General features: G+C 39.7%; 1 protein-coding gene across 3 annotated transcripts in view; it reads right to left on the bottom strand.

Moving 5' to 3' along the window:
- Positions 1-7,227: 7,227 nt before the first annotated feature.
- The window catches only part of LOC126248489 (elongation of very long chain fatty acids protein AAEL008004-like), a 666,835-nt gene continuing 647,297 nt past the window's right edge, over positions 7,228-26,765 (bottom strand). For all 3 annotated transcript variants that reach the window (XM_049949514.1, XM_049949516.1, XM_049949515.1), the window contains 3 exons: positions 16,544-16,680; positions 10,448-10,627; positions 7,228-8,620 (listed from right to left, as the gene is read on the bottom strand). In XM_049949514.1, coding sequence (XP_049805471.1) covers positions 8,426-8,620; positions 10,448-10,627; positions 16,544-16,680 — 512 coding nt within the window. In that variant the 3' untranslated portion in view covers positions 7,228-8,425. The remainder of the gene's footprint in view (positions 8,621-10,447; positions 10,628-16,543; positions 16,681-26,765) is intronic.

Genomic DNA, 26,765 nt, shown 5'->3' with positions numbered 1-26,765 from the left:
ACTGGGCCATCTGGAACCTCCCCTCCACTACCAGCTTTTGTGAACTGCACAGATAGGAGTTATCTTTGCAACACATTCTCCACTCCCATAATTATCCAGGTCTCAACCTACAGTGACATACTGTAACCACACTTTCCACTCAACAGTTTCCACCCCCTCTGTCTATCATCTCCTCCCCATTCTTGTCTCCCAGCCTCTTTGTTTGCCACTGTCTGTCAATGCACCCACCTGTCTTTTCCGCTCCTCTTTTTCACTCCTTTTTTCCTCCACCTCCCTATGCCACAACCTCCTGATGCAACACCAGATGGCATTCTAGTCCTTGCACAGTCTGCTAAACAGTATTCCTCATTGCCCCTGCCTGTACACTACTATCCTTTCCCCTTCCCTGCCCCTTACAGATTGCTGCTGCCATCCCACATGATAGTTGCATTCTGGCTGCCAGAGTTAGTGGTCATGTGTGTGTGAGGTGTGTTGCTTGTGTGTATGAATGGTGTGTGTTTCTCTGTTTCTCTTTTGCTGATGAAGGCTGTGGCTCAAAGCTTTGTGTAAGTGCCTTTTAACTGTGCTTGTCTGCAACTTGATGTGTATTCTTTATGGTAAGTAACAATCTGTATTTTCCTAAAGTGTTGATAAACCATATCCTTATATAAGCTGCTATTATGATGGGTTTCCCACTTCCAAAGACATTTTAAAATTGATTCCAGATCCCACCGGCCCCCCGTCCATGAAGGAATCCTTGTACCCCTTCTGTTTGTGTCTGGTGTAATCACATGGTCAATTGAGACAGTGTTTCTCAGAGGGTTTGTGCATTATTTTTCTGAGGTGGGAAATGGGAACAAGCCTGGTATTTACATCAGTGGATGTGAGAAATCACCTAAAAACCACATTAAGGCAGGCCAACACACTGATCCCTGTCATTAATCCATAAGGCGAATTCGATAAGGGGCCAGCATACCTCCTCCTGTTGCAGAAGCATGTGTCTTAACATGTGTGGCTATCCAGGTGTGTAGACAGGTGTGTACTTTTTCCAAAGTAGCTGCTTTTCTATTAATGTGTATAGTAAAGTAATCTAGATTTAATTCTCATAGTTATCATTGTGACTAGATTAGCACTACCGGCAATTAGTTGTTAGTACACTATGTGATTGAAAGTATCCAGACCCCCCCAAAAAACATACATTTTTCATATTAGGTGCATTGTGCTGCCACCTACTGCCAGATATTCCATAAAAGCGACCTCAGTAGTCATTAGAAATTATGAGTGAGCAGAATGGGGCACTCCGCAGAACTCATGGACTTGAAACGTGGTCAGGTGATTGGGTGTCACTTGTGTCATATGTCTGTATGCGAGATTTCCACACTCCTAAATTTCCCTAGGTCCACTGTTTCCAATGTGATAGTGAAGTGGAAATGTAAAGGGACACGTACAGCACAAAAGCATACAGGCCGACCTTGTCTATTGATTGACAGAGACCACTGACACTTGAAGAGGGTCATAATGTGTAATAGGCAGACATCTATCCAGGCTGTCTCACAGGAATTCCAAACTGCATCAGGAGCCACTGCAAGTACTATGACAGTTAGGTGGGAGGTGAGAAAATTTGGATTTCATTGTTGAGCAGCTGCTCATAAGCCACACATCATACCAGTAAATGCCAAACGACACCTCGCTTTGTGTAAGGAGCGTAAACATTGGACGATTTAACAGTGGAAAAATGTTGTGTGGAGTAACGAATCATGGTACACAATGTGACAATCTGATGGCAGGGTGCGGGTATGGCAAAAGTCCAGTGAATGTCATCTGCCAGTGTGTGTAGTGCCAATAGTAAAATTCGGAGACGGTGGTGTTCTGGTATGGTCGTGTTTTTCATGGAGGGGGCTTGCACCCCTTGTTGTTTTGCATGGCATTATCACAGCACAGGCCTACATTGATGTTTTAAGCATCTTCTTGCTTGCCACTGTTGAAGAGCAATTTGGAGATGGCGATTGCATCTTTCAAGACAATCAAGCACTTGTTAATAATGTACGGCCTGTGGTGGAGTGGTTACACGACAATAGCATCCCTGTAATGGACTAGGCTGCACAGAGTCCTGACCTGGATCCTATAGAACACCTTTGGGATGTTTTGGAATGCCGACTACTTGCCAGGCCTCACGGACCAACATTGATACCTCTCCTCAGTGCAGCAATCCATGAAGAATGGGCTGCCATTCCACAAGAAACCTTCCAGCATCTGATTGAACGTATGCCTGTGAGAGTGAAAGCTGTCATCAAGGCTGAGGGTGGGCCAACAACATATTGAATCCCAGCTTTATCAATGAAGGGCGAAACAAACTTGTAAGTTATTTTCAGCCAGGTGTCTGGATACTTTTGATCACATGATGTATACTTAGTCTAAGTAGCTTGCAGTGTCTGCTTTTGCCAATTTATTTATAATTTGAGTCATCCCACATCACTAAAGGCTCTGCTTCATGATGGAAGTCATTGAATATTATGTGTAATTTAATCAAAGCTTAACAAGTTAAACATGCCAAAGTGTAAATGAATGATGAATGAAATAATTTTATGTTGGACATGTTACACAATTTTCAACTTCAATGACAGAAAATGAAACAATCTTCAAGCAAAGCTAGCTGATATCAAATGGAAAATAGAAGATATATATATCTAGGCTATGTCACAGTGATTTAATTCTGATGAATATTTCATGCCTGATCAGAATAAAATGACTACACAAAGAAATCTCCCAAGAAAAGTTTAAAAGATTGAGTTTTGACCACAGAAAAATATACACTCCTGGAAATTGAAATAAGAACACCGTGAATTCATTGTCCCAGGAAGGGGAAACTTTATTGACACATTCCTGGGGTCAGATACATCACATGATCACACTGACAGACCAACAGGCACATAGACACAGGCAACAGAGCATGCACAATGTCGGCACTAGTACAGTGTATATCCACCTTTCGCAGCAATGCAGGCTGCTATTCTCCCATGGAGACGATCGTAGAGATGCTGGATGTAGTCCTGTGGAACGGCTTGCCATGCCATTTCCACCTGGCGCCTCAGTTGGACCAGCGTTCGTGCTGGACGTGCAGACCGCGTGAGACGACGCTTCATCCAATCCCAAACATGCTCAATGGGGGACAGATCCGGAGATCTTGCTGGCCAGGGTAGTTGACTTACACCTTCTAGAGCACGTTGGGTGGCACGGGATACATGCGGACGTGCATTGTCCTGTTGGAACAGCAAGTTCCCTTGCCGGTCTAGGAATGGTAGAACGATGGGTTCGATGACGGTTTGGATGTACCGTACACTATTCAGTGTCCCCTCGACGATCACCAGTGGTGTACGGCCAGTGTAGGAGATCGCTCCCCACACCATGATGCCGGGTGTTGGCCCTGTGTGCCTCGGTCGTATGCAGTCCTGATTGTGGCGCTCACCTGCACGGCGCCAAACACGCATACGACCATCATTGGCACCAATGCAGAAGCGACTCTCATCGCTGAAGACGACACGTCTCCATTCGTCCCTCCATTCACGCCTGTCGCGACACCACTGGAGGCGGGCTGCACGATGTTGGGGCGTGAGCGGAAGACGGCCTAACGGTGTGCGGGACCGTAGCCCAGCTTCATGGAGACGGTTGCGAATGGTCCTCGCCGATACCCCAGGAGCAACAGTGTCCCTAATTTGCTGGGAAGTGGCGGTGCGGTCCCCTACGGCACTGCGTAGGATCCTACGGTCTTGGCGTGCATCCGTGCGTCGCTGCGGTCCGGTCCCAGGTCGACGGGCACGTGCACCTTCCGCCGACCACTGGCGACAACATCGATGTACTGTGGAGACCTCACGCCCCACGTGTTGAGCAATTCGGCGGTACGTCCACCCGGCCTCCCGCATGCCCACTATACGCCCTCGCTCAAAGTCCGTCAACTGCACATACGGTTCACGTCCACGCTGTCGCGGCATGCTACCAGTGTTAAAGACTGCGATGGAGCTCCGTATGCCACGGCAAACTGGCTGACACTGACGGCGGCGGTGCACAAATGCTGCGCAGCTAGCGCCATTCGACGGCCAACACCGCGGTTCCTGGTGTGTCCGCTGTTCCGTGCGTGTGATCATTGCTTGTACAGCCCTCTCGCAGTGTCCGGAGCAGGTATGGTGGGTCTGACACACCGGTGTCAATGTGTTCTTTTTTCCATTTCCAGGAGTGTATTTCCTAATTGTGAGAACATTCTTCAAGTAAGGTTAAAAAATACCATATGAAACATATGGGATAATATGAAATGTACCCAAGAAACCCTGATTTAAAATTAATGAGTTGGCCAGCAGATGATAGCTAAATGTAAAGCATATAAAATCAAAATAAATAAATATAGTAGAAACTAACAGACATCAATGGTATAACAATTTCAGGAGAAGAGACAAAATGTTTGAAAAGAACATAAGAATAACATTAGGAAAAGATTGCTTTATGTTAAGGCAAGCATGAATAGAAAGAAACAGCAGTGCATTTCTAACAAATGATGATATTCAACTGTCTCAATCCAAGTATATGGTGAAGAGTGACTTCATAGGTTGCACAGTGCATATAAATTTACTGGATACAGTGAACAAATGATGTTCTTGGTACGATGCCAATCCCAGTGTGATACTTACACATTCAGTGCACAATACACTTATTACTTTGCTGTGATACAGAAAGTTTTGGAATCATAGGGTCATTATGCTCTGAGACGAATGGAAGACCACTTGCAACACAATGAGCTTAGTATTTACCAGTTACAGTAGTTCCTCACTCTGGAGCTGCACTACCATGTAATGAATCTTGAGACATCACAAATTCAGTAAGATGGAGTGACTTTGCATTAGAAAATGGTCCATGATTATGTGGCAGTAAAAAGGAGGAAAGGTGGGGGATCCTTTGTAGGAGAAATTTTCAGACATGTTCATACATGAAGACATTCACTCAGGGTAACTGAAGGCTATTGATAAACATTGATAGCGTTAAGACTAATGATGTAGAGAAGATTTTGTTTGAATCTCAAAAAAAGTGATTCTTTGCAAAGTATTTCTAATGACTGAGCTTCAAGGGAATGAATACATGTCAGGATATTGATTTGTTAAGAACCACATAGATAAGTACCAATGGATGTTTGTTTTAATGATGCTTGTTTAACATAACATATAGTCTGCCAAGGTGTCATGAAGATTGAGTGTTCAACAGAATTCTGCAATGAAAGTTGTAGAAAACATATTTGGTAAGAAGGATCAAATTCACAAACATAATGTGGAATTAGAGCTTTGACATAAAACCATAACTGAGTAGATTAATGGAGAGGTTCTGAAACTTGGAAGAGTTTAACTTCTGATTAGACGTAGTCTTCAGTCTTGTGTATAGTTAAGCTGTTCTTTAGAAATTCATGACATGTGATTCTCATATGTGATGATACTGATGGTATATTTGTCAAGAACACCTAAATCTCAGTTTTTGAGAATGTTCACTATGCGTACTCACACTTGCATCACAAAACACACACCATTTTGTGGTATAAATTAACCCATGTTGACCTTGCTCTAACTGTGTGTACATTCCACAGACTACTTATCTTGTATCAAATTCCATTACATGACACCCCCAATGAAGCAATAAATTCCTTTATGATGCTCCCCTCCGCCGCCACCACCACAACAAATATCTTACTTTGTACCTGTACTGAACTCCTCATCAGCCTCACAGTTTGATGACTGTATGTCATATGGAAGTCCACCTTGTCAGCTCCTATCATATTATGATTCTTATTACTCAGATATATAATTTGTAACAGCCTATTACAAACATTGTCCTTTCCCATGCACTACAGTTTTTCTAGTCCTTTCAAAGATGATTTATGAGAGCATAAATGTTATTCTTCATACCTTGGGAATATAATTATTTTTTCAATATGATGAAAGAAACTCTGGAATTAATGTACTCCTTACAGAGAAAGATGTATGCAGAACATGACCAAACATACATAACCATATTAAGTTACTTCAGTCTGTTTCACTTTAATTTCTATGTTTTCAGTTTTTCTGTAACCCATCATATCACCCTTAAAGTCTTTATCATTCTACTTGATTCAGTCACTCCACCTTCCTCTTGATGTCTAAATGAGGAATTAGACTTTTCACATGTTATGTATTTTGTGTTTCTAATTGTGTATCACACAGCATTGTATTGTATGTGTGTATGTAAAATAATATAGAGTTTAGCCATATTTGGTGTCCGTGTTAACATGTATGTCATCCTATAACTAGTCTGGTGAGCCACTTTCAGGTCAGGCAAAGGCCAGCAACAGGAAAACTTATTTTCTTTCACATGCTTGTGATTATTTATTTTATTTTGACAAATTTCTCATGTGAGGTAGTAAACATAAGTCAGATAGTCTTGTTTCCTTCTTCATTACTCTTTTTCTCTGGCATTCTACACTGTTTCCCCCTTTTCTCCTTGTCTCATTCTTCCACATTATCTCATTCAACTTTGTTTCTCTCCTGTTTCCATTTTTATTATATGTTTATGAAAACATTTGCTTGTCAATGTCTTTTTATATGCTGAATACTGTGGTAACCTTTGCTTGGTGCTACTGTTTTGATAATGACTGCCTTTTCTATTTTTCTCTTGTATTAGCTTCTCTGGCATCTGCACCGAGTACCGATATACAATGAATTGTTATCTTTCTTTGCTATTAGTTTCTCCTATTTTATCTGCTCTTCATTTATAACAAACATATTTGTCTATAAAACTTTGAAATAAATCTATTTTAATGGGTAGTTTCAATAACATTTCACACATTATGGAACAATTTTTTGTCAGCAAAGTAAGAAAAGGAATTCATACCTCCAAAACTACAGTGACAAAATTATGAAATTTGCTTCTAAGTAATATGACTGCAAGTAACAAGTTTGATTGTGAATTTATTGAACAGGGTAACAGTTTTATCTGCATTTTTGCATCTTTCCACATTTTACAATGAGACACAAGATAAAGACAATATTATGAACAGCCTGTTTCCAACAGGACTAAAATATATGATTGGTGGTACAAACAACTGTAAATAATGCTTTATTTTTTCAAAACTCTTTTGAACCTAAATTATGTACAAAAATATCTGTTCATATTTATGTACATACACACAGTTTTATACTCCCTTTTCTCTTTCTCTTTTCATATGTTCGGACAAAGATGCTCTCTCTCTCTCTCTCTCTCTCTCTCTCTCTCTCTCTCTCTCTCTCTCTCTCTCTCTCTCATACACACACACACACACACACACACACACAAACAGATATATATATACATATATGTATGTATATATACATACAGACACATAATCATTGTCAACAACAAAATAATATTACGAATCATTTACCAAATACAAACTGGCAGAAAACCATTTTTCATTAGAATCAAAGACTTTAGTGTAATCAACTAATTTTAATAAAACATATGTGAAGACAGACCACAACAATCCATTTGTAGAAAACTTCATCAATACTGCAACAGTCTCTCTGATTAAACTGAACAGACATAATGACAATTATTGTCAAAATATGCTGAAAACAATATATAACATATCTGTAGGTGTTCTGTATAATTAAGTGTTTTAATATCACTTTAATGCTGCCAGTTATATGTAAAGCTTTCATTTAAACATTACAACAAGAAACACTTTCAAAGTTATTCTTGATATTCTTGGTCCCAGACAGTTAAAATCAGCAACAATATAGCATCCTTATATTATGATTACAACAACGCCTGTTGAAGGCTACTTTCGTTGTCTAAACATTGCTGACAATCAACTCTCAATGGGAAACTGCTCAATGGGCATTAGGTTTTAAGTATTACATATAACATTTTCTGAAATGAGAATAAAAATTAAGTAACCTCCAGAGATTAAAAAAATTGAGATTTAAATGTAACATACAAAATGTAGGTATTCTAGGCTTCTAACTATGAGCTTTAAAAGACAAATATAGCAAAATGTAACGGACAATTTAAGTGCTCTTTATCTTTTATAATTTTTCTTCTTGAGGCACAATTAACACCACATTTTCAGCAAACAACATGTAAGGCAAGTGTTTCAAATGGCACTCATGCAACAAAGTCTGCTCTCTCTGTTCTGCTGAAAATATTTATTTTGAAACCCTGAGTAGGCACAAATGAGCAACAACAAGTGCTCATTGTCTTCGGCAATAACAGAACTAATAGTCACATGGTTCTTCTTTGCTCATTTCTCACACATGTTTTTCTGGAGCACTTTCATTGGAAGATTCCGCATGGCAGTAAGGAAGTTCACACAAGGGCAATAGGTGACTGAGGTTCCTTACATGCTGATTCTTCATGGACCTACTGTAGCTGTGAACCTAACCATTCCAAAAATGTTTTGTTATTTTCCTTTTTGTGCACGTTGCGTTAGCGATTGTTTTGCCGTTGACATATAACCATTGTTTACACCATTGGAATAACAGTTGGAATAAGCTTTTGAGTATTCATTTGCGTAATCAGATATCTGCTGGGCTTTTCCGTTAACTGCAATACCATTTGCACTGCTGTCTGTATTCTTCTTCTGATCATCAAGAGGCTAGAAAAAACAGAGAAATGATATATTGTTTTTGCACACATTCTATATAATACAGAAGCTATTGTTGTTGGAAACACTATAACTGTTCAGTAGGAGAAATATTGATATATCCATACTGCAGCATTAAATATACTAAAAGAAGATTATTAATTACAGCTTCAGTATTGTTGCACACCGTGATGAAGTAGACATGAAAACACTATGGTTCTAAGATACTATGTAAAGTTTGCAGCTGTTGTAATATTTTTTCAACAAACACACAAACAATTTCTAAATAAAAGAAAACAGTTAAAAAGCATTTTCAAAATGTTACAACTTTCACACACTTAATCATTGCAAAAGATTTCTACAGAATGATTCATTTTTATTACTATTGGTTAATAACAGTCTTGGTTGCAATTTTAGTTTTTTTTAAATAAACCAATACTGTTAAGCTCTGGTTTGCTGTTATGCCACATATGGACTGGAAGAATTCATTTTCATAATAATTACAAAATTTATTAATTTATGCTTTACTGAAGGTTACAATATTTAGGTGTTAGAAATTGCCACTAAACAGAAAGAAACATTAACACATTAAGCTAAAAATAGTTCTTTTCTGACAGAGTCTATATCAGAGAAACCCTTAAGATGATTTAATGAAGGGTTGAGCATTTCATAGCTTCTGTCTAATATCAACTGATAACTGAACAAATACTAGGTGAAAGTTATCCTGATGTTCATTATTATGATAGGATACGCTTCAATCACACAAAAGGTGTATAGTAACTTTCATAACATGGCACATTAGTAGATAATTTGTACACAGGAGGAAGTCCTGAATTATTGATGGATACTATGAAAGAAAACTGTATTAGCAATTTTAATTTTTATACATTTTGATCATAATCAATCAAATGATAAAGAATGGGAACTCTCTGAAGGCCATATTTGCAAATTATAAATAACTCTTGCTGTGGAAGGGTTCAAGATGTGTAGGTGCTAAGACAGAAGTTAAAAATAATTTCTAAAGTATATAATAGTTCCTACAGTTAGGAAAAATGTGAAAGTGATCTGATTGTCAAAAGCATGGAGGAATCATGATATGGACATAAACTAGGCTTCAGTTAAAGACAATAATTATTGAAAACAAAGTAATAGAATGCTTCCTCTTTTTTAGTTTTGGTAATAATATGCAAAATATCCCCTTTGGTAAGTAGTAATGTAATGTAACAAGAAAGAGGGGTCATAATGATAACTAATAGGGTGTTCATCCCGTTTTGCAATCAGTATAACCATTTCAATGAAGGTAACTATTTGTGATGTCTGTGACGTATCTTTAGCATTCACAGTTATTATAAGGTACACAATGAGAACACTGTTTTAGTGTTGATGAAAGAGCAGTAAACGTCTCTGAATGAAAAATAAAGATTTGATTACAAAAGATTTTTTAAACTGTGGGGGTTTCTCCTTCTTTTTATGGTTTAATGAACTATTGTCAAAGAGATCATCAGGCTGAATCATTTATTAAGTTTTGTCAAAAAATGATATGGGAGCTGCCACAGTCATGTGTAAGCAAAGATACAATTGTGATCATAAAATGTAGGGTTCACTTCCGTATTACATAATTTTTGTCTGCCAGATCACTGAAGTAACTTTAATTAATTGAACTATGTTTTCATATTTGATCACATCACAACTTCACAATATTCCAGAAAAATGTTCACTGTTGATAATTCTGTCTAGTCTGCAATCTTCTTTATATTTTGTTTAACCCAAAGGTTGTGAAACACATCTTAACCTTTGGAAAGCTATAGCTGTAATTTGTTTTAGAAATTTCATACTAACCATGCAGGCTCCAGAATTTTCATCCTTGACTTTCTTAGTGTAGCTTGCTCTATAGAAATCTGAGAACAAGAAGAGGAACATTACACCATGCAGGCCTATCCAAACCATAAATGCCTTTGGATAATTGCAGTCTATGAACAATAACTGGAACTGATGTGCAAATATGAGTACAAACTGCACCTGCAACAAAATGAAAGAAACAATAAATAATAAATACTAATGGAGCTTTATGAACTTTTCTCTCTACATAAGTCTTAAATATGCAGGGTGATTATAATTAAAGTTAAACTTTCAAACCATTGTAGAAATAACACCACTGGTCAGAATGATGTCAAATTGCAACAGAATATTATTGGAGAAGGGGGAAAATGTCTAGCAGAAGAAATATAAATAGTTACAAAATGTAGCAATAGATGGTGCTGTAAGCATCATAATTTAATAGTGGTCAACTACAAATGACAAAAGAATCATACAACAATGCCTAAGGTGTACATTTCACATTAAATAAACTGTACTACTCAGTGTGTATGGGTGTGCAAGTGTGATACTGTTAGTTACGTAAGCCGATCCACCACAGCAAGGTCATATACCATCAGATGGGAAAAATCGGCTTTTAATTATCCTGAGGTCAAAAACCAAATAAAAAGCATCACTCACATTGGTTTTTAAGTGTCCTGAGTCCAAAAGCCGCATAAAAAGCATCAATCACATTGGTTTTTAATTGCCCTGAGGCCAAAACCAGCATACAAAGCTTCAATCACGTTGGTTTCTAATTGTCCTGAGACCAAAAACCACATAAAAAGCATCAATCAAAATCAAATTGGATTATTAATTTCTGTGTGACTGGCACAAAATATATTCAATATACTGTCCACCGTTTTCTGTAACAAGTTGAAACCAAGAAACAGCACATTCCACAACTGATCGAAGTGTTTCCATGGTCACGTTTGGAATGTGTTGTGCAGTGCATGCCTTCAATGCAGCTAAGTTTGGAATCGGGACACTGAACAGAACATCTTTCAGATAGCCCCACAGCCAGAAGTCACATGGATTAAGATCAGGTGCCATCTTGCATAAAAATGATCCCATCCACACATCCACACTGTTGAAGAGCTGGAATGATGTGGTTGCACTAAAGACACTCATAGTGCTTATCAGTGATGGTACAGCTAACAGGACTGGAAGCACCTGTCTCTTCGAAAAAATATAGCACTATGATAAATGATGCCATAAACCCACACCACACAGTGACCTTTTTAGGATGAAGTGGTACTAGTTGATTTGTGTGGGGATTTTCTGTTGCCCATATTTGACAATTCTGTGTATTGACATATCCTTCCACAGCCAATCATTGTCCACTTCCATGTGAGCAAGAAATTCTAAAGCAAAAGTCTCTCTTGCTGGCAGGCCAACAGGAAGTAACTAGTGCACATGGGTAATTTTGAATGGATAGCAGAGAAGGATGCTTCGTAGGATTTTCCACACTGTCCTCATGGGTATGTCCAATGTTTGGGCAATTCTCCATGCACTACACATTTGCACACCACCACTCGTCTCCTCCTGCCCTGCTGTGACCAATGCTTCCACTTATGTCGAATCAATTTGTTTCCTCCCTCTACCAGGTTGCACACCAAAAGAACCTGTCTTTTCAAATTCCTGAATCATTTCCTCCAGATCCATGGACCAATGCCTGTTTTTCAAACCTTTGAGTGTCTGGAACATCTGCAGTGCAAAGTGTGCACAGTCATCATTCTTGCAATACAGCTTCACAAACAGAACGTGATCCTGCATTGAGACAGTCATGACGAATGTCGCAGATGTGAAAGGAGGAAAAGCCTTGTACCTGGCATGTTTATATCAACTTCAATGGGTTGTGCGCATGACAGGTGTTTTTATTTACATATTGTGACACATACAGCACCATCTATTGATCAATTTTCACACTATTTTTTTTCTTCTGCCATACGTTTTCCCCCTTCTAGGATAATACTCCATTGCAATTTGACATCATTCTGACCAGTGGTGTTATTTCAAAAGTGTTTTGAAAGTTTAACTTTAGTTATAATCACCCTGTACATCAACATGACAAACAAGATATGTACCTATAACTTGATCAAGCACATACGGACTACATGACATTAATTTAGCAATTAAAAGCTGAGAGTGTGCCAGATGTGTCACAACTGTGAGATTTCTACACAGTACATACCACATTTAGTAGTGGTGACTTGGGGCGCCAAGGTGAGGGGGATGCCAGGTGTACCCATGTGCAACATTTGTATACAGTGTATTTCCCAATCACTGATACAGATGAACATGTTTGAGGGAAAAGCAGGGAGGGGGACGGTGCCAAATGATAAGTAATTCATGTGGAAAAATGTTCTCAGGCCAGCCCTGCTTATAAGAATATGTTTGGACATTGATTATCCAATGAGCTGGTGCACTATTCTACTGCAGTAGTCAACCATTTAAAAGGTGTATAAAAAGGTTTAATAGGCTTCAAACAGTATATAATAGAAATTGCCTTTAACTGGCTTGTGGATAAAATGTCTGTGACCCCAGGCTGCATTATCATAAGGCACACCATGTACATGGCACCAACATCAGCGAGAATGGTATCTTATTAACAATTTATGCTCTCACCCCATTAATATCACTACTCAACTCAATTATGAACTCAGATATTCCAGACTCATGAACAGTGTGATTTACTTACATATTTGCAAACATCTACTATACAATTAGTGATATGATAGTGATGATTGGGAGAGTATTTGCTGTATTGTAGCATTAACAGAATGACTGTTATGGGTCTTACACACATATACCACATATGAGTTACTGAATGCTGATCTCATCATCATCATCATCATCATCATCATCATCTCAGCCTTTTACCACATCATGTGGGGTCAGCGTTGCTATGCTGGATCCTTCACTTCCAGCAATGCCTATCCAGTGCTTCTTCTCCGAGCCATCCTTTCTCCCATACGTCCCCTGCTACCTTGTCTTTTCATCTCAGCTTCGGTCTTCCTCTTCTCCTTGATGCTTCGATTTCTAGGTCTTCAACTCTTCTCCCCACGTAGTACTCCCCTCTTCTCTGCAAATGTCTGCACCATCTTAGCCTACTTTCTTGGATCTGATTCCCTATGGGCCCCACTTTCACTGTTCCCCTGATGTATTCATTCCTTAGTCTATCCTTTCATGTCACCCCACTCATCCACCTTAACATTCTCATTTCTGCCACTTCCATCTTTTTCTCTTGGGCTTTTGTAATTGGCCAAGTTTCTGCACTATACAGCACTGCAGGCCTCACCACAGACTTGTAAAGTTTTCCTTTCATTCTGCAGCTAACCTTCTTATCACACAGTACTCCTTCAGTTTCCTCCAGTTCATCCACCTACTATTTATCTTGTACTGCATGTAAGAGCCTAAATATTTAAATTTCTTGACCAGCATCAGTTGTTCTCCTTGCAGGTTAATGTATAGGTCTTTGGCATCCTTTGTACACTTATATTCTGTTTTCACCCTGCTAATTCTCATTCCCCTTTCCTCTAGAGTTTTTCTCCACTGTTCAAGCTTGTCTTGAAGTGCCTCCTGGGTGGGTTCACAGATTACAACATCATTGGCAAACATCATGCTCCAAGGTGCCTCTTCTTTCACATTTTTGACTAGTACATCCATGAAAAGGTCAAAGAGATACAGGCTGAGAGCAGGTCCCTGGTGTCCTATTCTCACTGGAAATGCCTTTGTTGCACCTGCACTGCTCCTGACTTGTGTCATTGCACATTCATACATGTCTTCTACCACCCTGATATATTTTTCTGGCAGGCATTTACTTCTCAGACATCTCCATATCTCTTGCCTCGGCACTCTGTCATATGCCTTGTCAAGATTGATGAAGGCCATATGCAGTTCAGCTTGCACTTCTCTGTACCTCTCCATCAGTTGCCTTAGTGCAAATATTGCGTCGGTTGTTCCTCTTCCCAGCATAAATCCAAACTGTTCTTCTCATACTTCAGTTTCCAGATGCAACCTCTTTTCAGTTATCCTTTCCCAGATCTTCATTGTGGGGGACATAAGTTTTCTCCCTCTATAATTGTCACAGTTTTGGATACCCCTTATATATGGGAACCAGTATACTGCTTCTCCACGCATGCAGCATTCTTTCTCTTTTCAAGATCTTCTGCATTAGATCCCTGAGAATATCAGTTCCCTATTCTCCCAGACTTTTCCATGCTTCTATTGGGATTTGGTCTGCCCCTAGACCTCTCTATCCTAATGGAATCAAATATAAGACCCTTAAATTGAATTTCAATGCAATTTCTGCATAAAGCCTGGTTTTGACTGTCAGTTATTGCTTGCCCTACAAAGCGGTTTCCATGAGTGGGCATGATATTTTGCAAAACACGCCAGTGACATGGAGGTTATGTGACCAGTTTGACACTAGTGAAGGCATCCGGTATCTTGCAGGTTTAAGGAATGGAAGAATGGTGGCCATCCTGTACAAGTTAAGTAACTTCCGTGTATTTTCTTACCTCTTGCTCTCCCCCCGCCTCCATCTGCCCAACCCCAGTGGGGTTTAAGTAACCAACACCCATAATTAATAGCAGCGTTTAAAAATCATATCTGATCAGTGAATCAGACTATTCAGTGACTGTTAATTGATTTTACAATTCTGTACTTTGTGCATATTGAATCACAGTGGGTTCATAATTAATGCCAGCTGTTTATAAGCCATTTGCTGAAAATCTGCTCAGAGAATTTTGGCCAAATGTAGCTGCTTATTCAGTGACTGTTAATTGTTTCTAAAATTTTGTATCCTGCTGTCTACTGAATGACAGTGGGTTCGTAATTAATAGCAGCTGTTTAAAGATGTTTTGTTTAAAACATGATCAGTGAATTTTGGCTAACTGTAGCTGCTTATTCAATGACTGTTAATCATTTCTACAAGTCTGTATTTTGCTGTCCACTGAATGACAGTGGATTCATAATTAATATCAGCTGTTTAAAAATCATTTTTTTATAATTTGATCAGTGAACTTTGATTAACTTTCACTTTTTAAATTCTGTATTTTGCTGACTACTGAATGACAGTGAGTTCATTATTAATAACAGCTGTTTAAAAATCATTTGCTTAAGATCTGATTAGGGAATTTTGGTTAGCTGTAACTTACTCTTCAGTGACTGTTAATTGTTTTTAAAATTCTGTACCTTTCCTGTCCACTGAGTTACAGTGGGTTCATATTAATGGCAGCTGTTCAAAGGTCACTTAGTTGACAAAAAAACTGTTCTGTGAATTTTATTAACAGTAGTTAATTGTTTTAAAATGCTGTAGTTTTGGTGTATACTTAATGCTTGGTGGCTCATAAGTAGTGGTAGCTGTTCAAAAGTCATTTTTCTAAAGCCTGCTCAGTCAATATTACTGTTAATTGTTTTTAAAACTCATTTGCCTTTAATAAAGGCAAGTGATGAAGCAGTTATGTGGGAACCCCAGTCCTTCCATTAAGGTGACCCTATCCCAGATCTTGCCATCTGAATTCCTAATTATCACTATTATCTGCTGCATGCATCCCACATTTTTCATTTTAAATCTTACTAGTATTTTTATAGCTATTAAATGCACAATCACAAATTTGCAGAACTATCTGTATGGGATTAGGAATCTGTATGGGGCTAGGAGAAATAATTTTATACTTTTTAATCCAATTTAAAATAAGTTTTATGTAAATAATTACCATGATTTATCACACAATTTTTACCTTATTTGTAGAGTTTGAATATTTAATGTTATACGTTTAATGTGTTTTATAAGATATGCACATGTATTTTATAGTGACTGTATATGTCTGTATGAAATCATTGATGCTGAATTTCTTTCTGACAGGAAGTTCACAATCCCTTTGTTATCCTTCTTGTACTTTTCTTGATCTTTATCACTTTAGTGAAATACATATTGTAAATGTTAGTTCAGTCTTACCACTGTGAGTCATTTCATTAGGATCTAACTTATTACATTGAAGCAGAAGGGGACAGTAAGTTCTTCATGTTTGTCTGTGTCAAATGACATGGATGTCAAATAAGACATCAGCTTACCATTTGCATTGTAGTTAGATACTTCTTCCACCAGATGTATTTCTGGTATTCTGGACCCATTGCAGATACCATGTAGTAGAAGTACATTACGATGTGCACGAAAGTATTGAGCAAAGCAAAGAATGTGCTGTGACCACCTGAAACAATGTACCAAAATAATACATTACTGAAAAATGAAAAGGTGATTTTTATTAAATGGAGTCAAGACTGAAAACATATTCCTAGAAACTATTATGGGAAAAATAAGTGGTATTTATTTTACAATCAGAGAGATGCTAGGCTCCCTGCATCAGTGCTTCAACTATGCAAGTCATTCACTATTTATTGATATACACATTTATTGTCAAAATCAGGCTGAAGTATTCTGCATTTTATGTGCTGGACACAGCGCTGTAATTTGTTAAAATGTATATGGAAAATTAAGACAAAGTGAACATGCATCACATGTTTCTGAAAGCATAGGCTATATTACTTTTTGTGTTATGATCCAAACAAATCACTCTAATATCCAAACACTCAAAAAACAACTCTCATGAGTTTCTCAAGTTTGCCAACAGACTTCAGACCTATTTTATATATTCAAAGCTCCTCTATAAGCCGTCAGTCTCAGTTACAAAGATCATAAAATCCAGAGAGCCTGCATGAATTAAAACTTACAGAATGTGTAGAATAGTGTTCAATGATATGTAATTATGACTGTAAAGAGGTGGTGTACAAAGTGGTGCTGCAGTTTCCTCTCTTGTGTGATAAAAATGTCAGTATTGTGCAGACAGTGAAAAGACATCAGACAATGAGAAAGTGCAAAATCAAGTCCTGTATGGCTCACTGATGTCACAGGGTGTAATATCAGCAGAATGATTGATCTCTGGGAAATATGTTTATCATAGAATGGTTGTTGTGGATCATGCTGTTATAAATATACTGTATGAGCAGAATCAATGGATAAAAGGTTATATCCAGTAGCACACATTAATTCATCATCAGATTCCCATTCTTCCTTCAGTTTACTGGTATTGAGATTCTTGGTGAAAACTAGGAGTCTTCTGTAGCCTGAGGTGTTTCTCCAACCTCGCTTTTACTGCTACCCATACAAAATAGTTTGTATGCAGAAAGGCTATAACTTCTTTTTTTTGATTTATCTTCTTCTTTAGCCCTACTAGTGAAATGTATTCAACAGATCATGTGTAGTTTATAACTGTTACACTGCTAATTTTTGCTAGAATGAGGCCCGGGAGACTGACTCACAATTTCTCTAGGTGGGGTGATTATTTGTGCTACTTAGCACCCCATTTGAACCAAGGGAAACCATGCAATAGTTTGTGTGTGTGTTGGTGGGGGGAGGAGGGGGTGAGACCTATTGGTATTTAGTATTTTTAAATTTGTGAAAGATGAATGGCCACTTTTAAGTAGCTACAAGAAAAGGTCCAGTTCCCGCCATCTTAAAAACCTTTGTAATACCAACTTTTAAATCCTTTTCTTGAAAGAAAAACATCTGACTTCACTAAACTTTTTCCTTCATTTGACAGCTGTGGGAAAAAGGGGGGGGGGTGGCTGAGTGGCTGATAGAAGCACTTCGTTACAAATATTGGTCTCCATTTACATTCCATTATAAAGTGGGGAAATAGAAGTGCCATTTGTTCAAGTAATTCTCACACAACTACAGTACAACTGATGGTACAGAGGTTGTCAGCTAATGACTATTTTGTTCCAACAGTTATCCACACTAATGGCACATACCTTACACTGTGGATGAGGGATTTTTATACAGTTTCATTCCGTCTTTACTATCCAAATGGTTAAGCTAAGACACACATTCCAAATGACACAACACTTAACACATGGATCAAACGGCCATTAAAGCACAGAGGACTGGTGGCTTATACTAGGCCCCTGTTAAGGAACACTTGGTATATCAGAAACAAAACCAGCTAATTCTGACCAGACTCCTCAATCTGCTGCCATGTCATCTATTCAACTATTTTTAACAGCACACCATTTATGTAAGCAAATAAATATTTTTTTTTCCAAGAAACAAATATTCCTGTTAGTTTTTGAAAACACAACTGACTACCCTCAAATTTGGTCACATTCTTGGGACACTGGCTCCTGTAATGTGGGTGTGGTGAATAGGCAGGCCATACTTCTGGATCTGCTCGACCAATTCATTGTTCCAGAACAAAATTGTCACTTTGCATGGCTAAGCCATGTCTCTGCAATATCCTTTCTTCCAGGAGTGCTGTTTCTGCAAGGTCTGCAGGAGAGTTTCTGTGAAGTTTGGAATGTGGGAGATGAGGTACTGGCAGAATTAGACCTGTGAGGAAGGGTTGTGAGTCGTGGTTGGGTAGCTCAGATAATAGAGCACTTGCCCATGAAAGACAAAGGTCCCGAGTTCGAGTCTAGGTCCCGCACACAGTTTTAATCTGCCAAGAAGTTTTAATCCCTTGTGTATTTAACTTTTGTATTGGGAGAAGGCATAGAGAAATGGGTGTTGTTCTGTCATACATAAACCACACTCATTGTCTTTCTATAAGGTAAAGTTTTCCAACAGCAGATTTAATTTGCTGCATAAAAACTGGTGATAAATAGCACCTGTTAATTTACTATATCTGGTAAAGTATTGGTCACCCACAATTCTTGCCCATATGTAGATACTACAGCAAGCCTAATGCCTTGCTTCTATAATCACTCAAGAATTTGCAACAGCCCACAGTACGATAATTTATCATCTCACTTTGCATGAAGCCCTACCTCATTCGTAAATAAAATGCAAGGTGTGAACTGCAGATATTCAGTGCTCCATCTTAGAGTCCATTAGCAGAACTGCAATCAGACTTAATGGTATTGTGCCCGGGAACTCTCACATGCTGTAAGTGATACAGATAAAGAAGTAACTGCTCATGAAGAACTGATCATGTAAGGGTGCTGTCAGGGCGGCAGCCACGTTTTTTTTTTTTTTTTTTTTTTTTTTTTTTTTTTTTTGCGTGGGGAGGGGGTATTGGACAATAAATCCTTAGTTGTAAATTGTAACATATATTCTAACTTCTAAAGCAATGGAACATGTTGTTGTGGTCTTCAGTCCTGAGACTGGTTTGATGCAGCTCTCCATGCTACTCTATCCTGTGCAAGCTTCTTCATCTCCCAGTACCTATTGCAACCTACATCCTTCTGAATCTGCTTAGTGAATTCATCTCTTGGTCTCCCTCTATGACTTTTACCCTCCACGCTGCCCTCCAATACTAAATTGGTGAGCCCTTGATGCCTCAAAACATGTCCTGCCAACCGATCCCTTCTTCTAGTCAAGTTGTGCCACAAGCTCCTCTTCTCCCCAATCCTATTCAATACTTCCTCATTAGTTACGTGATCTACCCATCTAATCTTCAGCATTCTTCTGTAGCACCACATTTCAAAAGCTTCTATTCTCTTGTCCAAATTATTTATCGTCCATGTTTCACTTCCATATATGGCTTCACTCCATACAAATACTTTCAGAAATTACTTCCTGACACTTAAATCTATACTCGATGTTAACAAATTTCTCTTCTTCAGAAACGCTTTCCTTGCCATTGCCAGTCTACATTTTATATCCTCTCTACTTCGACCAACATCAGTTATTTTGCTCCCCAAGTAGGAAAACTCCTTTACTACTGTAAGTGTCTCATTTCGTAATCTAATTCCCTCAGCACCACCCGACTTAATTTGACTACATTCCATTATCCTCGTTTTGCTTTTGTTGATGTTCATCTTATATCCTCCTTTCAAGACACTATCCATTCCGTTCAACTGCTCTTCCAAGTCTTTTGCTGTCTCTGACAGAATTACAAAGTCATCGGCGAACCTCAAAGTTTTTATTTCTTCTCCATGGATTTTAATACCTACTCTGAATTTTTCTTTTGTTTCCTTCACTGTTTGCTCAATATACAGATTGAATAGCATCGGGGAGAGACTACAACCCTGTCTCACTCCCTTCCCAACCACTGCTTCCCTTTCATGTCCCTCGATTCTTATAACTGCCATCTGGTTTCTGTACAAATTGTAAATAGCCTTTCGCTCCCTGTATTTACCCCTGCCACCTTCAGAATTTGAGAGAGAGTATTCCAGTCAACATTGTCAAAAGCTTTCTCTAAGTCTACAAATGCTAGAAATGTAGGTTTTCCCTTCCTTAATCTAGCTTCTAAGATAAGTCGTAGGGTCAGTATTGCCTCACGTGTTCCAACATTTCTACGGAATCCAAACTGATCTTCCCCGAGGTCGGCTTCTACTAGTTTTTCCATTCGTCTGTAAAGAATTCGCGTTAGTATTTTGCAGCTGTGACTTATTAAACTGATAGTTCGGTAATTTTCACATCTGTCAATAACTGCTTTCTTTGGGATTGGAATTATTATATTCTTCTTGAAGTCTGAGGGTATTTCGCCTGTTTCATACATCTTGCTCACCAGATGGTACATACGTTCTTCTAAATGTGCGTACATATTTTAACAGACATAATGTTACATTTTATTATATGGCAAGTCTGAGCATTCTTTTCTTTTACTTCATTGTAGTATTGGGGTGCTAGGGCAGACAGTGAGTTATTTTCAGTACTGTTATACAAATAGTTCTTCAGTCTTCTTAATGTTGAGAACATTCTTTCACGTGTTACTATGGATACTGGAATGGTAGCCAAAACTTTCAGGGCTCAGTTTATATTAGGAAAAAATCTTCATTGCAGTGACATAAAGCTGCAAGAGCACAATCATGTCAATTAGCCTTTGGTATTTCATTCCATTTGCACTTCCACAATTGCATTTCTGATCTTAAGACACTTTCATCAGTGTGGAATGTGCACAAAATTTGAAGTAGTGGATTTTATGTCAGCAAAATGTTCCTTGGTGGATTGTTTTGGCAAACCTTAAGTTAATGCAGAAATCAACGACTTACAATCCACAAATCTTTCACTAAGCCATGCTATTATCTCATCTAGTAATGGATGTATATTTTTTCTGAGACAGTCCTCTGGACTAGTGCATCACATAGTAATTGCACATTTGATCTGTGTCTCTGTTGTGAAATAATACATGGGAGAAAGTAGTTCGATTCTGGCTTTTTCTGCAACCACCTTTATTTCAGATAATAGTCTTTTGAATCTGCAGTCTTTATTTTCATGTATGTTGCTCAAAATGTCACAGACATGCTGTAGGTTTTCAGATGCCTGTGAGAACTTTTCAATGTGCTGTGCTTTGTGAAAGAATCTAACTACAAAAATTGAGACGAGGGATTCAGTCACCTCTAACGCACAGAGAAGCTGGCTGATTTTCGCCAAGGTATCCAAATTCTGGCTCTCTTTCAGCACTTCCAGAGTGAACAAGATTGAAATGTAAATATTCTTAAATCTTGTGAGGTTGAATCAAACATAAACCGGAATTTTTGTTTTACGTACCATTTTGAAAATGGCCCGCATCTCGTGGTCGTGCGGTAGCATTCTCGCTTCCCACGCCCGGGTTCCCGGGTTCGATTCCCGGCGGGGTCAGTGATTTTCTCTGCCTCGTGATGGCTGGGTGTTGTGTGCTGTCCTTAGGTTAGTTAGGCTTAAGTAGTTCTAAGTTCTAGGGGACTGATGACCATAGCTATTAAGTCCCATAGTGCTCAGACCCTTTTTTTTTTTTTGAAAATGGAGAGCGGCGCTATCTCTGCTCATTGCTGTTTTCGTTTCTAGTGATTCTTTTTCACAGCTAGAACGTTGTCGTATCGTTTCTTTAGTCAGAATCGCAATGTCAGAGCAAGAGGTACCACTTCCTGTTGTGCAATGGCTCAAATGGCTCTGAGCACTATGGGACTCAACTGCTAAGGTTATTAGTCCCCTAGAACTTAGAACTACTTAAACCTAACTAACCTAAGGACATCACAAACATCCATGCCCGAGGCAGGATTCGAACCTGCGACCGTAGCGGTCTTGCGGTTCCAGACTGCAGCGCCTTTAACCGCACGGCCACTTCGGCCGGCCCTGTTGTGCAATGCATTGTAATTAAATTTCTCACAACAGAGGACGTTAAACCGCCCGAAATTTTGAAAAGACTTGCGGCACAGTTCGGGGTCAACACCCTGAGAAAGATTAAAAAATTTACACATGGCTAAACCAGGTTTTATGAGGACGAGAAACAGTTGAAAATGGAGCTCACCGACGTCGCCCGAGGACCAGCATGACTCAGGAGAATATTCGCGTCGTTAGCCAGCTTACTGAAGACAATCGCCCAATAACAGTTTCTGAAATAGCTGCTGAGATTGGCAAAAGCTAAGGTAGTGGTAAGGGGCCCATTAATGACTACCTTGGATCTCGGAAAGTGTCTTCTCATCGCAGAGCACAAACGTCATCTAGAGGTGCGCAAATAGCTACTGACACGCACGGTAGCAGATTGAAGGAGAACATTTTTTACGCCGGACTGTGACCAGGCATGAAACAACGGTGCTTCATTGCATTCCGGAATCGAAAAAAAGGAAGCATGGAATGGCGCAGAAAGGATAAGTCTGCGCCCATCAAAACTAAAAACCGTTTCTCCGCGGAGCAGGTTCTTGCAACAGTCTTTTTCTTTTATTTGACCCCACACAACTGCCCGAGTCGGCCACGGTGGTCGAGTGGTTTTAGGCGCTTCAGTCCGGAACCGCGCTGCTGCTACGGTCGCAGGTTCGACTCCTGCCTCGGGCATGGATGTGTGTGATGTCCTTAGGTTAGTTAGGTTTAAGTAGTTCTAAGTCTAGGGGACTGATGACCTCAGATGCCCCATAGTGCTTCGAGCCATTTTTGAACAACTGCCCGAACTCAACAAAATATTCAGGAATTGTTCTGGACCACTCCAGAACGCCCTCCCTACAGTCCAGATTTGTCGTCCTGCGATTTTCATTTATCTGGGCCACAAAAGGTAGCATTCGGAGGACATAAGATTTGACGGCGATGGCGCTGTTGAAGGTTTGTGCGCCTAGTTTCACATATGAACAAAAGGCTGGGTCTTCTAATATCCTCAGCACAAAACTACGTTAGTTTTCCTTTTACAATATTTGTACATTGTGATGCATCCTTAATGAAATTTTCGACGGAGGATTCTGAGCCAATGCAGTTACTAACTGACTGAACAGAGCAAGCATGAGGCGGAGCCACATTAAGACTGCGAGTGCTGCAGTGTACATATTTATCTTGAGGAAACATTTCACAAATTACAGCTTGCGCCCCTCGAAGGTACGCACTCACTGCGGACGCCACATCATAGTCCTACCCACACGAATATGGCGTATCAGATTCATAAATTTCAAGTTTGTCCGTGATCACTGTCGCTAACCCTCGACTTTTTAGGCCACGGACTGCAGCAAAATCTAAGAAGTTTTCCTTGAGAACATAGTTGTTGTCCTCAAATGATATTTTGGTAGCTTGACTCTCCCAGTCTATGCCTGGCAAGTTGAAGTCACCATTTATTACAACGGTGTGGTCAGAAAAGTTGCTAACGATATTCTGCAAGTTGTCCCTGAAGTGCTCTACCACTACAGCTCCTGATCCAGGCGATCTACAAAAGCATCCGAAAACTATTTTAGACCTATCTTTCATGCTTAACTTCATACTGATTAATTCACATTTACTGCAATAAATACGCCGCCAACATTGGCGACTAACCTACCCTTACGCTACATATTCCTGCGAAACGCAACTCGCCCTTTTTTCACATGATATCTTGCGAACCGTGGATGGAGGGTATCAGACGGATGCCATATTCCTTGACTTCCGGAAAGCGTTTGACTCGGTGCCCCACTGCATACTCCTAACTAAGGTACGAGCATATGGGATTGGTTCCCAAATATGTGAGTAGCTCGAAGACTTCTTAAGTAATAGAACCCAGTACGTTGTCCTCGATGGTGAGTGTTCATCGGAGGTAGGGTATCATCTGGAGTGCCCCAGGGAAGTGTGGTAGGTCCGCTGTTGTTTTCTATCTACATAAATGATCTTTTGGATAGGGTGGATCAGCTGTTTGCTGATGATGCTGTGGTGTACAGGAAGGTGTCGTCGTTGAGTGACTGTAGGCGGATACAAGATGACTTGGACAGGATTTGTGATTGGTGTAAGGAATGGCAGCTAACTCTAACCATAGATAAATGTAAATTAATGCAGATGAATAGGAAAAAGAATCCCGTAATGTTTGAATACTCCATTAGTAGTGTAGCGCTTGACACAGTCACGTCGATTAAATATTTGGGCATAACATCGTAGAGCGATATGAAGTGGGCCAAGCATGTAATGGCAGTTGTGGGGAAGGCGGATAGTAGTATTCGGTTCATTGGTAGAATTTTGGAAAAATGTGGTTCATCTGTAAAGGAGACCGCTTATAAAACACTAATACGGCATATTCTTGAGTACTGCTCGAGCGTTTGGGATCCCTATCAGGTCGGATGGAGGGAGGACATAGAAGCAATTCAGAGGCGGGCTGCTAGATTTGTTACTGGTAGGTTTGATCACCACGAGAGTGTTACGGAAATACTTCAGGAACTCGGGTGGGAGTCTCTGGAGGAAAGGAGGCGTTCTTTTCGTGAATCGCTACTGAGGAAGTTTAGAGAACCAGCAGTTGAGGCTGATTGCAGTACAATTTTACTGCCGCCAACTTATATTTCGCGGAAAGACCACAAAGATAAGATAAGAGAGATTAGGGCTCGTACAGAGGCATATAGGCAGTCATTTTTCCCTCGTTCTGTTTGGGAGTGGAACGGGGAGAGAAGATGCTAGTTGTGGTACGAGGTGCCCTCCGCCACGCACCGTATGGTGGATGGCGGAGTATGTCTGTAGATGTAGATATTCTAATCTGAACTTAAAGTTTCGTAGCTATTCACTTTCGGTTTCAACCAACTTTCTGTTCCTAATACTTCCTAATAACCTTCAATAAGTGATACTAATTGTGGGACTTTTCCTTGGATATTCCTGCAGTTTACTAATATTGTATTAATCTTTTCCATATCCGATCTGCAAGGACGAGCAGTCATTGAGAACATTGTGGCTGATGAATTTTCGATTTTGTCAGGCTCTGTTCCTGATGTACCGTATTTTACAGACCATAAGACGCACTTTTTTCTTCTAAAATTGTCTCAAAAATGCAGATGCATCTTATACTCTAAATGAATATAAAAATGTACAGTGTTTGACACAAAATTCCCGCCAGTCTTAAAAATGACCATGTATTCGATGCCGCGGGAAACTTGACTCTATCTGATAACAATGGATTCGACTGGCGGCAGCAATGCACCGACGCGACGAACAGAGTTGTGGGGATTCACAAGCTAACACTGTCTCTTTCCCGCCCCGCCATCACAAACCCACAACACTGTCTAGCCTATGATGCGTCATTACAGTATCTGGTGCCAGTGAACTTGAATTGAAAGTGATTTGTATTGTCGGTAGCAGCACAATATTTTATTTATACTCTGTTCATTATAATAATTAATCTGATGTAAACATTACATCATGTATTCTTCTGCGCTTCCTTGAATCTCATTGGATTTCGTTTCACGTGGAGCGGAAGCTAAGCTACGTCCAGTACAGTCAAGCGCAATCATAAGGATGCGTTTTATGTTGTGTTACGGGCACATAGAATGGGCTATAATGTGGTACAACATTAAACTTGGACAGCACTGGCCAGCCAGCTGGTACAGCTAACCTGCAATGATGCGAGCAGCTGCAGTTCAGACGTAAAAAGAAACGGGCAAAGAAACAATATGGCTTCAAATGTCATTTTATTTTTAAAGAGGATGAAATAATCCAGAATGAGATTTTCACTCTGCAGCGGAGTGTGCGCTGATGTGAAACATCCTGGCAGATTAAGACTGTGTGCCGGACCGAGACTCGAACTCGGGACCTTTGCCTTTCGCGGGCAAGTGCTGTACCAACTGAGCTACCCAAGCACGACTCACGCCCCGTCCTCACAGCTTTACTTCTGCCAGTACCTCGTCTCCTACCTTCCAAACTTTACAGAAGCTCTCCTGCGAACCCTGCAGAACTAGCACTCCTGAAAGAAAGGATATTGCGGAGATATGGCTTAGCCACAGCCTGGGGGATGTTTCCAGAATGAGATTTCCACTCTGCAGCGGAGTGTGCGCTGATAAGAAACTTCCTGGCCAGTCGTCCTTGGGCAGCTCAGTTGGTAGAGCACTTGCCCGCGAAAGGCAAAGGTCCCGAGATCGAGTCTCGGTCCGGCACACAGTTTTAATTTGCCAGGAA

Source organism: Schistocerca nitens, chromosome 3, assembly GCF_023898315.1.
Source record: "Schistocerca nitens isolate TAMUIC-IGC-003100 chromosome 3, iqSchNite1.1, whole genome shotgun sequence".
Taxonomy (NCBI): Eukaryota; Metazoa; Arthropoda; class Insecta; order Orthoptera; family Acrididae; genus Schistocerca; species Schistocerca nitens.
The sequence above is the reverse complement of the archived record's forward strand: the minus strand, read 5'-3'. Positions and strand labels throughout refer to the sequence as shown.